This window comes from Pseudophryne corroboree, chromosome 7 (assembly GCF_028390025.1).
Source record: "Pseudophryne corroboree isolate aPseCor3 chromosome 7, aPseCor3.hap2, whole genome shotgun sequence".
In the NCBI taxonomy this organism is placed as follows: Eukaryota; Metazoa; Chordata; class Amphibia; order Anura; family Myobatrachidae; genus Pseudophryne; species Pseudophryne corroboree.
The window spans coordinates 308,510,599-308,526,719 of record NC_086450.1 but is presented as its reverse complement, the minus strand read 5'-3'; the positions used below and the strand labels follow the sequence as shown (position 1 = coordinate 308,526,719).

At 45.5% G+C, this 16,121-nt stretch overlaps 1 protein-coding gene across 3 annotated transcripts in view; it reads left to right on the top strand.

Moving 5' to 3' along the window:
- USP7 (ubiquitin specific peptidase 7) overlaps positions 1-16,121 on the top strand; it is a 309,008-nt gene that overhangs the window by 99,200 nt on the left and 193,687 nt on the right. For all 3 annotated transcript variants that reach the window (XM_063934275.1, XM_063934274.1, XM_063934273.1), the window contains 4 exons: positions 4,913-5,111; positions 5,859-5,997; positions 6,397-6,485; positions 6,834-6,942. In XM_063934275.1, coding sequence (XP_063790345.1) covers positions 4,913-5,111; positions 5,859-5,997; positions 6,397-6,485; positions 6,834-6,942 — 536 coding nt within the window. The remainder of the gene's footprint in view (positions 1-4,912; positions 5,112-5,858; positions 5,998-6,396; positions 6,486-6,833; positions 6,943-16,121) is intronic.

Below are 16,121 nucleotides of genomic sequence, written 5' to 3'. Positions count from 1 at the left end.
TTCAGGACTGGATCCTGGTGACCACGAACGCGAGCCTCCGAGGTTGGGGAGCAGTCACACAGGGAAGAAATTTCCAAGGACTTTGGTCAAGTTAAGAGATTTGTTTGCACATCGACATCCTGGAACTAAGGGCCATATACAACGCCCTACGTCAAGCGGAGGCCTTACTTCGCAATCGACTAGTTCTGATCCTGTCAGACAACATCACCGCAGTATCTCATGTAAACCGCCAAGGCGGCACAAGGAGCAGAGTGGCAATGGCGGAAGCCACCAGAATTCTTCGCTGGGCGGAGAATCATGTAAGCGCTCTGTCAGCAGTGTTCATTCCGGGAGTGGACAACTGGGAAGCAGACTTCCTCAGCAGACACGATCTGCATCCGGGAGAGTGGGGACTTCATCAGGAAGTCTTTGCGCAGATTGCAAGTCGGTGGGGACTACCCCAAATAGACATGATGGCATCCCGTCTCAACAAAAAGCTACAAAGGTATTGCGCCAGGTCAAGAGACCCTCAGGCGGTAGCTGAAGACGCCCTAGTGTGACACCGTGGGTGTTCCAGTCTGTGTATGTGTTTCCTCCTCTTCCTCTCATATCCAAGGTGTTAAGGATAATCAGAAAAAGAGGAGTGAGAACAATTCCCATTGTTCCAGATTGGCCACGAAGGACCTGGTATCCGGATCTGCAAGAAATGCTCACAGAAGATCCGTGGCCTCTTCCTCTAAGGCAGGACCTGTTACAACAAGGTCCCTGTCTGTTCCAAGACTTACAGCGGCTGCGTTTAACGGCATGGCGGTTGAACACCGGATCCTAGCGGAAAAAGGTATTCCGGATGAGGTAATTCCTATGCTAATAAAGGCTAGGAAGGACGTGACGTCTAAACATTATCACCGAATATGGAGAAAATGTTTCTTGGTGTGAGGCCAGGAATGCTCCTACGGAAGAATTCCACCTGGGCCGTTTTCTTCACTTACTACAAACTGGAGTGAATTTGGGCCTAAAATTAGGCTCCATTAAAGTTCAGATTTCGGCCTTATCCATTTTCTTTCAAAAGGAATTGGCCTCATTACCTGAAGTACAGACTTTTGTGAAGGGAGTACTGCATATTCAGCCTCCTTTTGTACCTCCGGTGGCGCCTTGGGACCTTAACGTGGTGTTGAGTTTCCTGAAGTCACATTGGTTTGAACCACTTAAGACAGTGGATTGAAATATCTCACCTGGAAGGTGGTCATGTTGTTAGCCTTAGCTTCGGCTAGGCGAGTGTCGGAATTGGCGGCTTTATCACATAAAAGCCCCTATCTGGTTTTCCATATGGATAGAGCGGAATTGCGGACCCGTCCTCAATTCCTGCCTAAGGTGGTCTCGTCCTTTCATATGAACCAACCTATTGTTGTGCCTGTGGCTACGCGTGACTTGGAGGATTCAGAGTCCCTTGATGTGGTAAGGGCTTTGAAAATTTACGTGGCCAGAACGGCTAGGATCAGAAAAACAGAAGCACTGTTTGTCCTGTATGCAGCCAACAAGGTTGGCGGCCCTGCTTCAAAGCAGACTATTGCTTGCTGGATCTGTAACACGATTCAGCAGGCGCATTCTACGGCAGGATTGCCGTTACCGAAATCGGTTAAGGGCCATTCCACTAGGAAGGTGGGCTTGTCTTGGGCGGCTGCCCGAGGGGTCTCGGCACTACAGCTGTGACGAGCTGCACTTGGTCGGGGTCAAACACCTTTGCAAAGTTCTATAAGTTTGATACCCTGGCTGAGGAGGACCTCCTGTTTGCTCAATCGATGCTGCAGAGTCATCCGCACTCTCCCGCCCGTTTGGGAGCTTTGGTATAATCCCCATGGTCCTTGCGGAGTCCCAGCATCCTCTAGGACGTTAGAGAAAATAAGATTTTAAACCTACCGGTAAATCTTTTTCTCGTAGTCCGTAGAGGATGCTGGGCGCCCTTCCCAAGTGTGGACTACTTCTGCAAGACTTGTATGTAGTTATTGCTAACATAAGGGTTATGTTCTAGTTTCATCGGTTTTGGACTGATGCTATGTTGTTTTTTCATACTGTTAACTAGATAGTATATCACAAGTTATACGGTGTGATTGGTGTGGCTGGTATGAATCTTGCCCTTGGATTACAAAAATCTTTTCCTTGTACTGTCCGTCTCCTCTGGGCACAGTTTCTCTAACTGAGGTCTGGAGGAGGGGCATAGAGGGAGGAGCCAGTGCACACCCAGAGTCAAATTCTTTCTTAAAGTGCCCATGTCTCCTGCGGAGCCAGTCTATCCCCATGGTCCTTACGGAGTCCCAGCACCCTCTACGGACTACGAGAAATAGATTTACCGGTAGGTTTGAAATCTTATTTTTATCCGTTAATATTATCAAGTGGAGAATATATATATAGATATAGATATATAGATAGATAGAGTATGTGGACATCCGCACAAAGCTGTATCAGTAGGAGACAACACGGTGGTGCTCAACTCCAAGGAATTTCGGGTTCCTGATAATAGTCTTTTGAAAAAAGAGGGCACTCACCAAGATTTCATAAAAGAAGGTCATTTATTAATACATCCACAAGTCGACGTTTCGATCACATCCAAGTGATCTTTGTCAAGACAGCAAAACAGTGTTGTTTGGTGACAGAGTATCATACTGCTTCTGGTGCTCTGTCACCAAACACTATTTTGCTTCTTTTATGAAATCTTGGTGAGTGCCCTCTTTTTTTCAAAAGACTATATATATATATATATATATATATATATATATATATATATATATATATATATATATATATATATATATATATATATATATAATGAAGTGCAATAGAACGCCTAATGGTGTTTTAAAAATTCTGAAATTATAGGATTTCTATGTAACTAATTCACCATGTGAAATGTGCAAATTAAAAAGGATCGACTTAGCTTCCTTGGGAGACAGCTTCAGTCTGATGACACTTTTAGGACATGAAAAACAAAAATAGAAACCAACATAGTGTGTACTGTTTAAATAATAGACAATGCTCCACACTTTAGGGACCTTGCTAGTCCCAATATAAATATGAGCTGGATAAGAAATGCTGGTTCCAGTATACAAGAGGACTAGACAAAATTAAAACATAAACAAAATTTAATATAACAAATCCTGAAGCCAATGTAGGTAGCACACGTACAAGATAAAAACAAATAAACAGCTCATCTGTCCACAATCGGAATCACAAGGTGAGCAGCAGCCCTATCCTGTTAGTATATGTTAAAATGTCCTGAAGCAAATGCAGGTAGCATACGTACAAGATAAATTTTAAAAACGGCTTATCTGTCCATTCAAAAGAAGTCATGGGTGAGTCATAAGTCCCAGTCCCGACGCGTTTCGTCCTGTAGCATAGGACTTCATCAAGGGGATACATGGTGGGAGCACAGCAGAGTATTTATGAATTAGATAATTAGTCACATGACTAACAGGAAGCAGACATCACTTCCTGTATGGACTGGAGAGTATTTCCTAATTTGTTTTTTAACATGAAATATCTCTAATAAAGTGCATTGACGTGGGTGTGAGCAGATAGAAAACAACATACATTAAAATAAGTATTTGAAACGAAGGTTTCTATAGTGAAAACGGCTCAAGAGCGGTCGTGAACCGCATCTTGTGCCGCATGACGTCACTTCCGCCCGGCGCTGTGTGTGTATATATATATATATAACAGACACATGCCTACCCACCCCATTTGGTTTATACCATAGTGCCATTTTGTTTAAGGTGCTTTAAACCAGACAACCCTGATCTACAAAACTGTTAAGGTCTTCATGTAAATCCCATTGTCTACCAGTAGTGTGTAAACCTGCCCGGCATGGAGGATTCTATGACTTGTGTGCTCCAGCTATACGTTTGCAAATGGTTGCATAGCTAGACATTGGATGGCTTCTGTAACACCCTCTTCATCAGAATGGGTGGCCCTGGTTAACTCAACTATTGGCTATGAGAGGTTTTTGTATGATAGCAGAAAGCGTCTCCCGAAATGTTAAAAAATGTAGTCAAGACAGCAGGTGTCCCGTTATACTTTGGAATCTAGTAAATCTACATGACTTTAGTTTTCTAGTTGCCCGTGAGTGTTTTTAACTTTGACTAATTTAAGTTATGCTGCACAATTATACCCCTTTTACACGGACAATTTTATCCTGGGATTTTGCACGTGAACGCGCATCATCCAGAAATTTTTGTCCGTGTGAATGGGTACAGGGACAATTTCCCGGGACGAGCATCCCGGAATTTCAATTCAGGTCTCGACCTGGGTTAAATCCGGGACCGTCCCGGGAAGCTGTGCAATGAGAACGGGTATACTGGGTCAAGGCGACCCGGCACCCGTTCTCTGCATAGGAGGAGGCGGTGCTTGGAGAAGATTATCTCCAAGCACTGCCTCCGTTAGAGTCAGCGGTGACGTCACCGACCCGGCAATATGCCGGGTCGGGCCGCTAGTGTAAAAGGGTCATTCCCGGGAATGTGTCCCGGCAAATATACCGGGACACATTCTCGGGAATGACCCGAGGCTGCGAGTGTAAAAGGGGTATAACTGTCTGGGTTTATATAAAATTTTGTAATGAGTGTCGATATTTAAACTGTACTATAGCATGTCTTTATGTTCTTATTAAAAGCGCATTTTATATGGTATATTCATAGTTACAAATTTATTGTACTTAGAATATTTTTTTTTTCTAAAATGTAAATACATTTTTTTTAACCTTGGAGTATTGTGGATGCATATTTATTTATTTATTTTAACAAACTTTTACAGTCCAGTCCATAGGGCCCACCTTGTTGGGGCCTGTGTGGTCTTTTTTTTTATATTGATTTTAGTTGGCACATTATTTGTAAAACTTAAGAAATTATGAAGTTAAAATAATCATGATATCTTTGTCTGCTTCCAGATACCAGTTGGCGGTCAGAAGCAACATTTCAGTTCACAGTGGAGCGCTTTAGTCGGCTTAGTGAATCTGTGCTAAGCCCTCCTTGTTTTGTGCGAAATCTCCCATGGAAAATAATGGTGATGCCACGATTTTACCCAGATCGGCCACATCAGAAAAGCGTGGGATTTTTCCTTCAGTGTAACGCAGAATCTGATTCAACGTACGACCTCTTCCATATTTTGTTGAAAGCTGTCTGTAAATGTCTGTAAAGCTGTTAACTTTAGGAGTGTTTAGGAGATGCTGTGAAAACCTAATGAAAATTAAGTAAAAAGGGAAAATATGTACAGATGGGTGAAAAGCAAAACTAGAAATACTGTAAAGCATAACAAAAGGATTAATTTCATACAACTGATTTAGGTTTTCTAAAATGTTTATTGCTGAAGCTTTTCTTTGATAAAGTACATTTCCCGAGCCAGGTGCAATGCAGTCAATTGAGTAGCTCTGGGCATTTAACCAGGGAGCTACATCCTTGCGATGCCAATTGAATTTCCCACTTTGTGGGCTGGCTTAGCCAGGCTGTGAAATTGACATCACTGGCAACACTGTGTTATTTCATATAAAAATACATGGACAGCACTGATAAAAATCATGTAAATGGAATGTTTACTATCTGCGCAACTCAAAAGCAAAATTTTTATAGTAAAATGGGTTGCTGCCGCAGTACGTACTAGTACCTCTAATGGGAAATGCAGTCTGAAGACTCGTTCTAACTAATATGCACAAAAAATGTACTGCCAGCGTACAGAACCACTTTCTAAGTGGTTCTGTGCGCCGGCAGTATATTTTGTGTGTATATTAAAACCATGTGTATAAATTGTCTTGTCTTGGCTAATCTAATTTAAACTGTAATTTCTTTATTGTCCCATTATTTTAAAGATATATAACGAATGTTTATCTGGTTTTGCAGGTCATGGTCCTGTCACGCACAGGCAGTGCTAAAGATAATCAATTACAAGGACGATGAGAAATCGTTCAGCAGACGCATTAGTCACTTGTTCTTTCATAAAGAAAATGATTGGGGATTTTCCAACTTCATGGCATGGAGTGTAAGTAGTATCCGGTTTGTTATGTCTGAGTATTTTTAGAATCCGTTAATAGCCTTGAACAGTGACTGCCAATGGTCACTAACCAATACAAGGAAACATAACCCATGAGGCTACTACAGAAGAAGTCTGTTTATTTAATCACCTCTTATATGGCTTATTGTTATCCAAAAACACCTGCTTGTGGGTTGCCTGCACCTTTGTTTTGTTCCAGTAATCTTAAATAGGACCAGTTTAGTTCTAAGGTATTGCATTAAGATGAGAATATGTAAAATGTATCCACCATGGTTCACTGGTGGTGGGCAATACTTGTGTGCTTAAATAATGGCTGTGAGATGACAATGAAAGAAAGTGTCTGCTGTCCGTTTAGAATTACTTATAAGGTGTATTTCCTTTCTCCAGGAAGTTACTGATCCAGATAAAGGCTTCATAGAAGAAGACAAAGTGACTTTTGAAGTCTATGTTCAGGCAGATGCTCCTCATGGTGTAGCGTAAGTATTAAAGATCTACTATAATTAAATTAAATATGGCCTTAGTTAAGAGGCCGAACAGTATGCGCACTACTATGGTTGAGAGGGTTCCCCATACAGAAACTGGGCTGTTTGTGGTGTCTTTTAACAGGCTTATAGTCAGGATGTGTTTTATTAGGATGATAAAATATACCTCTCCAGGTCTTGCAAGTTAGACATATTTGTCATGTACTGCGGATGCTATTAACTGTAATAACTGTAAGGTATTTTTGTATTACATTTTGAGGTGCTTGAACTTATATGATTTGTAACTATTTTGTTTGGTTGTGATGTGTTCAGTTTACTCAATTTTGCTACATTGTCTTGTAGATGGGATTCCAAGAAGCACACTGGGTATGTCGGATTAAAGAATCAGGGGGCAACATGTTACATGAACAGTTTACTGCAAACGTTGTTTTTCACAAACCAACTCCGGAAGGTATGCACTCTTTTTTTTTTTTTTTTTTTTTTTTTTTTTTTTTTCAAAACTGTTTTTATTACTATTTGCTATTTTATTTTTTAAGACTCGTAAATTGGGCTTGTCTCGATTCTTCTTAATTTAAAAAAAAATGTACATTTGTTAATCCTCCATGCCATTCAATGTATTACTGACAGGATGTTTTACGTAGGAGAAATTAGAAAATTCATTAAAGTTTTTTAGTTAAATTAAACAGTTTGGATTTTCCCAGTTATCAGCAACCCCTTTAGGGAAATGATAAAGGGTCTGCAATCTGTATGCACACTGGAAACTTTCATTAAGAGCTAGTCTACGTCTAGAAAAATAGTAAGGGAGAAATCTGAGCTCTGCTGCGCCTATAAACTATCTTGACTCTCCATGGTGAGGTATCGGGTCAAGAGCCCTGTGCACTACCTGCACCCATGCTAAAGGGGTCCCCTCATAGAGAAGTGGTAGTGTTGGAAACGGCATTTTCTCAGTCCATTCCATTTTGTACCTCCCAGCTAGGCCATCTGCAAAAGCAGAGCTACCTGCAGGATGGATTTAAAGAAGAAGCTTAAGGGCGATTCTCCGTGATGCATGGGACAACTACACAAATTCAAATGACTTATTTCTCCAAAATACAAAGATTTTAGTGGGTCTTAAGTTATAGGGCAGGGCTGGCCAAACTGGTCCTCGAGATCTACCAACAGTTCATGTTTTCCAGGCCTCCTGGAGATCTGTAGATTTGTCAGTTAGGAATGAATGCAGCACATCTTAATTAGTAATGACTACACCTGTGCACTAGCTAGGTGGTCTGGAAAATGTGAACTGTTGGTAGATCTCGAGGACTGGTTTGGCCAGCCCTGTTATAGGGTAAGGCATTGCTACTAAGCAATTAAGTTTTCATATAAGAACAATTTCTCCGGCAGGGTCCACAGGTTATCCACATGATAACATTGGTGCAAATCCGCTGTCGTGTCATCATATCCCAAACGGTCAAAAGCTTTTGGCCTCCCAGCATGCAATGGGACCACCCATATATCCCTGGCTCAGGCAAATCAGTTTTTTGTTTGATGTGGCAGAACCCGGACCATGGTCAATGGGCTGCTGGTTTTTAGCAGCCATAAGCTTTTTTTTTTTATCTTATTTTTGTAGTCTTTTACTATATTTTTTTTTTTTTTTGAGCGATCTTGTCTAAAAAGCGTCTTATACGTACCTTAGAAAGAGTTGCTCCAACAACTCCCTGCCAGGTTGCGACAATGCTTACCCACGTGGTCAGTGCTGTTTCGACGGGCGTCTGTGTAGGATGTACAAGCAAGGCTAGCAGACGTTACCTACCAGGCTGGGGCCGGAGCACGGGGAGAAGGTAAGGTGTCTGTTCCGCTTCAAAATGTTTTATGTGCAAATTGTTTTGGCTTTCACCGAAGCCTTTATAAAAAAAAATAAAAAATCCAAGGCAGGCACAGGTTCACGTTGAACCCCCATGGGCTACTTTTGCACAGACATTATCCAGTATAGCTGAGCGGATAATGCCAGCTCCGATACCACATGCAACCTTCCACCTGAGGTTTATTACACTCGGCAGGGTAAGTGGCAGCCTCTCAACAAAAACAGGCTGAAAGGCCTGTGATAAATCACATAGATATGAAACAACATCTTCACAGTGTACACGTTTCAGATGAGGACCCGTCGGAGGATGATGAGGACTCATCGCACTCCGGGTCTGCATACATCGTAACATAGTGTATAAGGTTAAAAAAAGACAGTTTGTCCATCGAGTTCAACCTATTTGTGGTCTCCTATGCAGGATTATTTGGTATAAAATTTGGACTGATGCTGATGTCTGCGTTACGTTTTATCCCTCTTTTCTCTAACGTCCTAAGTGGATGCTGGGGACTCCGTAAGGACCATGGGGATTAGCGGCTCCGCAGGAGACTGGGCACAAAAGTAAAGCTTTAGAACTACCTGGTGTGCACTGGCTCCTCCCCCTATGACCCTCCTCCAAGCCTCAGTTAGATTTTTGTGCCCGAACGAGAAGGGTGCACACTAGGTGGCTCTCCTGAGCTGCTTAGTGAAAAGTTTAGTTTTAGGTTTTTTATTTTCAGTGAGACCTGCTGGCAACAGGCTCACTGCACCGAGGGACTAAGGGGAGAAGAAGCGAACTCACCTGCGTGCAGAGTGGATCTTAGGCTACTGGACATTAGCTCCAGAGGGACGATCACAGGCCCAGCCATGGATGGGTCCCAGAGCCGCGCCGCCGGCCCCCTTACAGAGCCAGAAGACAGAAGAGGTCCGGAAAATCGGCGGCAGAAGACGTCCTGTCTTCAACAAGGTAGCGCACAGCACTGCAGCTGTGCGCCATTGCTCTCAGCACATTTCACACTCCGGTCACTGAGGGTGCAGGGCGCCCTGAGACGCAATAAAAACACCTTGGATGGCAAAAAAATGCATCACATATAGCTCCTGGGCTGTATGGATGCATTTAACCCCTGCCAGAATACATAGAAAAACGGGAGATAAGGCCGCCGATAAGGGGGCGGAGCATATCTCCTCAGCACACTGGCGCCATTTTCCCTCACAGCTCCGTTGGAGGGAAGCTCCCTGGCTCTTCCCTGCAGTCACTACACTACAGAAAGGGTTAAAAAAGAGAGGGGGGGCACTAATTACGCGCAGTATTAAAGATACAGCAGCTATAAGGGGAAAAACACTTATATAAGGTTATCCCTGTATATATATAGCGCTCTGGTGTGTGCTGGCAAACTCTCCCTCTGTCTCCCCAAAGGGCTAGTGGGGTCCTGTCCTCTATCAGAGCATTCCCTGTGTGTGTGCTGTATGTCGGTACGTTTGTGTCGACATGTATGAGGAGAAAAATGATGTGGAGACGGAGCAGATTGCCTGTAATAGTGATGTCACCCCCTAGGGGGTCGACACCTGAGTGGATGAACTGTTGGAAGAAATACGTGACAGTGTCAGCTCTGTATAAAAGACAGTGGTTGACATGAGACAGCCGGCTACTCAGCTTGTGCCTGTCCAGACGTCTCATAGGCCGTCAGGGGCTCTAAAGCGCCCGTTACCTCAGATGGCAGATATAGACGCCGACACGGATACTGACTCCAGTGTCGACGGTGAAGAGACAAATGTGACTTCCAGTAGGGCCACACGTTACATGATTGAGGCAATGAAAAATGTTTTACACATTTCTGATAATACGAGTACCACCAAAAAGGGGTATTATGTTCGGTGAGGAAAAACTACCTGTAGTTTTCCTGAATCTGAGAAATTAAATGAGGTGTGTGATGATGCGTGGTTTTCCCCCGATAACAACTGATAATTTCTAAAATGTTATTGGCATTATATCCTTTCCCGCCAGAGGTTAGGGTGCGTTGGGAAACACCCCCTAGGGTGGATAAAGCGCTCACACGCTTGTAAGAACAAGGGCTCTACCCTCTCCTGAGATGGCCGCCCTTAAGGATCCTGCTGATAGAAAGCAGGAGGGTATCCTAAAATGTATTTACACACATACTGGTGTTATACTGCGACCAGCAATCGCCTCAGCCTGGATGTGCAGTGCTGGGTTGGCGTGGTCGGATTCCCTGACTGAAAATATTGATACCCTAATAGGGACAGAATATTTTTGCCTATAGAGCATTTAAAAGATGCATTTCTATATATGCGTGATGCACAGCGGAATATTTGCCGACTGGCATCAAGTCTAAGTGCGTTGTCCATTTCTACCAGTAGAGGGTTATGGACACGACAGTGGTCAGGTGATGCGGATTCCAAACGGCATTTGGAATTATTGCCTTATTAAGGGGAGGAGTTATTTGGGGTCGGTCTTTCAGACCTGGTGGCCACGGCAACAGCTGGGAAATCCACGTTTGTACCCCAGGTCGCCTCTCAACATGAGAAGACGCCGTATTATCAGGCGCAGTCTTTTCGTGGACAAGCGGGCAAAAGGTTCCTCATTTCTGCCCCGTGACAGAGTGAGAGGAAAAAGGCTGCAGAAATCAGCCAGTTCCCAGGAACAGAAACCCTCTCCCGCCTCTGCCAAGCCCTCAGTATGACGCTGGGGCTTTACAAGCAGAATCAGGCACGGTGGGGGGCCCGTCTCAATGAATTTCAGCGCGCAGTGGGCTCACTCGCAAGTAGACCCCTGGATCCTTCAGGTGATATCTCAGGGGTACAAATTAGAATTCGAGACGTCTCCCCCTCGCCGTTTCCTAAAGTCGGCTTTACCGATGTCTCCTTCTGACAGGGAGACAGTTTTGGAAGCCATTCACAAGCTGTATTCCCAGCAGGTGATAATCAAGGTACCCCTCCTGCAACAGGGAACGGGGTATTATTCCACACTGTTGTGGTACCGAAGCCGGACGGCTCGGTGAGACCGATTCTAAATCTAAAATCTTTGAACACTTACATACAGAGGTTCAAATTCAAGATTGAGTCACTCAGAGCAGTGATTGCGAACCTGGAAGAAGGGGACTACATGATGTCTCGGGACATTAAGGATGCTTACCTTCATGTCCCAATTTACCCTTCTCACCAAGGGTACCTCAGGTTTATGGTACAGAACTGTCACTATCAGTTCAGACGCTGCCGTATGGATGGTCCACGGCACCCCGGGTCTTTACCAAGGTAATGGCCGAAATGATATTCCTTCGAAGGAAGGGAATTTTAGTTATCCCTTACTTGGACGATTCCCTGATAAGGGTAAGATCCAGGGAACAGTTGGAGGTCGGTGTAGCACTATCTCAGGTAGTGTTGCGGCAGCACGATTGGATTCTCAATATTCCAAAATCGCAGCTGGTTCCGACGACTCGTCTTCTGTTCCTAGGGATGATCCTGGACACAGTCCAGAAAAAGGTGTTTCTCCCGGAGGAGAAAGCCAGGGAGTTATCCGAGCTAGTCAGGAACCTCCTAAAACCGAGCCAACTCTCAGTGCATCAATGCACAAGGGTTCTGGGTAAAATGGTGGCTTCCTACGAAGCAATCCCATTCGGCAGATTCCACGCAAGAACTTTCCAGTGGGACCTGCTGGACAAATGGTCCGGATCGCATCTTCAGATGCATCAGCGGATAACCCTGTCACCAAGGACAAGGGTGTCCCTCCTGTGGTGGTTGCAGAGTGCTCATTTTCTAGAGGGCCGCAGATTAGGCATTCAGGACTGGGTCCTGGTGACCACTGATGCCAGCCTGCGAGGCTCGGGAGCAGTCACACAGGGAAGGAATATCCAGGGCTTATGGTCAAGCCTGGAGACATCACGTCACATAAATATCCTGAAGCTAAGGGACATTTTACAATGCTCTAAGCTTAGCAAGACCTCTGCTTCAAGGTCAGCCGGTGTTGATCCAGTCGGACAACATCACGGCAATCACCCACGTAAACAGACAGGGTGGCACAAGAAGCAGGAGGGCAATGGCAGAAGCTGCAAGGATTCTTCGCTAGGCGGAAAATCATGTGATAGCACTGTCAGCAGTATTCATTCCGGGAGTGGACAACTGGGAAGCAGACTTCCTCAGCACGACCTCCACCCGGGAGAGTGGGGACTTCACCCAGAAGTCTTCCACATGATTAAAAACTCGACAGGTATTGCGCCAGGTCCAGGGACCCTCAGGCAATAAGCTGTAGACGCTCTGGTAACACCGTGGGTGTACCAGTCAGGGTATGTGTTCCCTCCTCTGCCTCTCATACCCAAGGTACTGAGATTGATAAGATGGAGAGGAGTAAGCACTATATTCGTGGTTCCGGATTGGCCAAGAAGGACTTGGTAACCGGAACTTCAAGAGATGCTCACGGAGGATCCGTGGCCTCTACCTCTAAGAAGGGACCTGCTCCAGCAAGGACCCTGTCTGTTCCAAGACTTACCGCGGCTGCGTTTGACGGCATGGCGGTTGAACGCCGGATCCTGAAGGAAAAGGCATTCCGGATGAAGTCATCCCTATCCTGATCAAAGCCAGGAAGGATGTAACCGCAAAAACATTATCACCGCAATTGGCGAAAATATGTTGCGTGGTGCGAGGCCAGTAAGGCCCGACGGAGGAAATTCAACTGGGTCGATTCCTACATTTCCTGCAAACAGTGTCTATGGGCCTGAAATTGGGGTCCATTAAGGTTCAAATTTCGGCCCTGTCAATTTTCTTCCAAAAAGAACTAGCTTCAGTCCCTGAAGTTCAGACGTTTGTAAAAGGGGTACTGCATATACAGCCTCCTTTTGTGCCTCCAGTGGCACTTTGGGATCTCAATGTAGTTTTGGGTTCCAAAAGTCACATTGGTTTGAACCACTTAAATCTGTGGAGTTAAAATATCTCACATGGAAAGTGGTCATGCTGTTGGCCCTGGCCTGGGCCAGGCGCGTGTCAGAATTGGCGGCTTTATCCTGAAAAAGCCCTTATCTGATTTTCCATTCGGACAGGGCGGAATTGAGGACTCGTCCTCAGTTTCTCCCCAAGGTGGTTTCAGCGTCTCACCTGAACCAACCTATTGGTGGTGCCTGCGGCTACTAGGGACTTGGAGGCCTCCAAGTTGCTAGACGTTGTCAGTGCCCTGAAAATATATGTTTCCAGGACGGCTGGAGTCAGGAAATCTGACTCGCTGTTTATCCTGTGTGCACCCAACAAGCTGGGTGCTCCTGCTTCTAAGCAGACTATTGCTCGTTGGATTTGTAGTACAATTCAGCTTGCACATTCTGTGGCAGGCCTGCCACAGCCAAAAATCTGTAAATGCCCACTCCACAAGGAAGGTGGGCTCATCTTGGGCGGCTGCCCGAGGGGTCTCGGCTTTACAACTTTGCCGAGCAGCTACTTGGTCAGGAGCAAATACGTTTGTAAAATTCTACAAAATTGATATCCTGGCTGAGGAGGACCTGGAGTTCTCTCATTTGGTGCTGCAGAGTCATCCGCACTCTCCCGCCCGTTTGGGAGCTTTGGTATAATCCCCATGGTCCTTACGGAGTCCCCAGCATCCACTTTGGACGTTAGAGAAAATAAGAATTTACTTACCGATAATTCTATTTCTCATAGTCCGTAGTGGATGCTGGGCGCCCATCCCAAGTACGGATTGTCTGCAATACTTGTACATAGTTATTGTTACAAAAATCGGGTTATTATTGTTGTGAGCCATCTTTCAGAGGCTCCTCTGTTATCATGCTGTTAACTGGGTTCAGATCACAGGTTATACTGTGTGATTGGTGTGGCTGGTATGAGTCTTACCCGGTATTCAAAATCCTTCCTTATTGTGTACGCTCGTCCGGGCACAGTATCCTAACTGAGGCTTGGAGGAGGGTCATATGGGGAGGAGCCAGTGCACACCAGATAGTCCTAAAGCTTTCTTTAGATGTGCCCAGTCTCCCGCGGAGCCGCTATTCCCCATGGTCCTTACGGAGTCCCCAGCATCCACTACGGACTATGAGAAATAGAATTATCGGTAAGTAAATTCTTATTTTACATGGCGTATCCTTTTCCATCTATTTATAGGGGAAAATGGGAGGCATCTCCTAATGTTGATAAAGCTTTATCTCGTTTGTCTAAGAAGGTGGTGCTTCCGTCTCCTGACACGGCAGCTCTCAAGGATCCGGCGGATCGCAAGCTGGAGACGTCTCTGAAGTCCATTTTCACTAATACGGGTGCATTGCTCAGACCTGCTGTGGCGTCGGTATGGGCGAGTAGTGCTATTGCTAAATGGGCTGAGAATTTAGCTGCTGATATGGATACCTTTGATAAAGATACTGTTCTTTTGACTCTTGGTTATGTCAAGGATGCTGCAGATTGCCTGAAGGATGCGGCGAGGGATGTTGGTCTCTTGGGGTCAAGAGCCAATGCCATGTTTATTTCGGCCAGGAGGGCGCTGTGGATCCATCAATGGAATGCTGATGCCGATTCCAAGAGAGCTATGGAAGTGTTACCCTTCAAAGGTAATGTCCTGTTTGGGGAAGGCTTGGCGGACCTGGTTTCTACCGCGACGGCGGGTAAGTTGTATTTTCTTCCCTATGTTCCCACACAACACAAAAAGCTACCACATCAGCAGATGCAGTCCTTTCGTCCAAATAAATACAGGCGAGGAAAGGTTCGTCCTTTCTCGCTTCAAAAGGTAGAGGAAGGGGAAAGAAGTCGTCTGCAGTGTCAGGCGCCCAGGACCAGAAGTCCGCCCCTGCCGCTACCAAGTCCACCGCGTGACGCTGGGGCTTCCCTGGGGGAGTCCGTAACGGTGGGGGGGCCGTCTGCAGTTCTTCAGTCGGGTCTGGGTCCAATCGGACTTGGATCCCTGGGTTCTAGAGATTGTATCTCAGGGCTACAGGCTGGAGTTTCAGGAGACGCCACCTCACCGGTTTTTCATGTTGACCCTGCCAGTGTCTCTTCCGGACAGGGAGGTCGTGCTGGCAGCAATACAAAAGTTGTGTCTTCGGAGGGTCATTGTTCCCGTTCCCCCGTCTCAACGGAGGGAGGGGTTTTACTCAAGCCTTTTTGTGGTGCCGAAAACCGGACGGTTCAGTCAGACCGATTCTGAACCTAAAGTCCCTCAATCCATACTTGAAAGTTTTCAAGTTAAAGATGGAATCTCTTCGAGTGGTGATTGCCAGCCTAGAAGGGGGGGATTTTATTGCGTCAGTGGACATAAAGGATGCCTACTTACACGTCCCGATTTATCCTCCGCATCAAGCTTTCCTAAGGTTTGCGGTACAGGATTCTCATTACCAATTTCAGGCGTTGCCATTTGGGCTTTCCATGGCCCCGAGGATTTTCACCAAGGTCATGGCAGAAATGATGGTTCTCCTTCGCAGGCAAGGGGTTACAATTATCCCGTACTTGGACGATCTCCTGATAAAGGCGAGGTCCAAGGAACGCTTGCTGAGGAGTGTGAATTTGGTACTGTTGGTGCTCCGGCAGCACGGTTGGGTGCTAAATTTGCCGAAATCTCAGTTGATTCCGGCCACTCGGCTGTCTTTTCTGGGCATGATTCTGGACACCGAGTTACGAAGAGTATTTCTTCCAGAAGAAAAAGCTCGAACTGCAGTTGATGGTCAGGGAACTTCTGCGGCCGAAGAGTGTGTCCATCCATCACTGTACTCTGGTTCTGGGGAAAATGCCCGGGTGTTTCAGTGGGATATGCTGAGCAAATGGTCCGGGTCTCACCTGCACATGCACCGGAAGATAAGTCTATCTCCCAGAGCCAGAATTTCTCT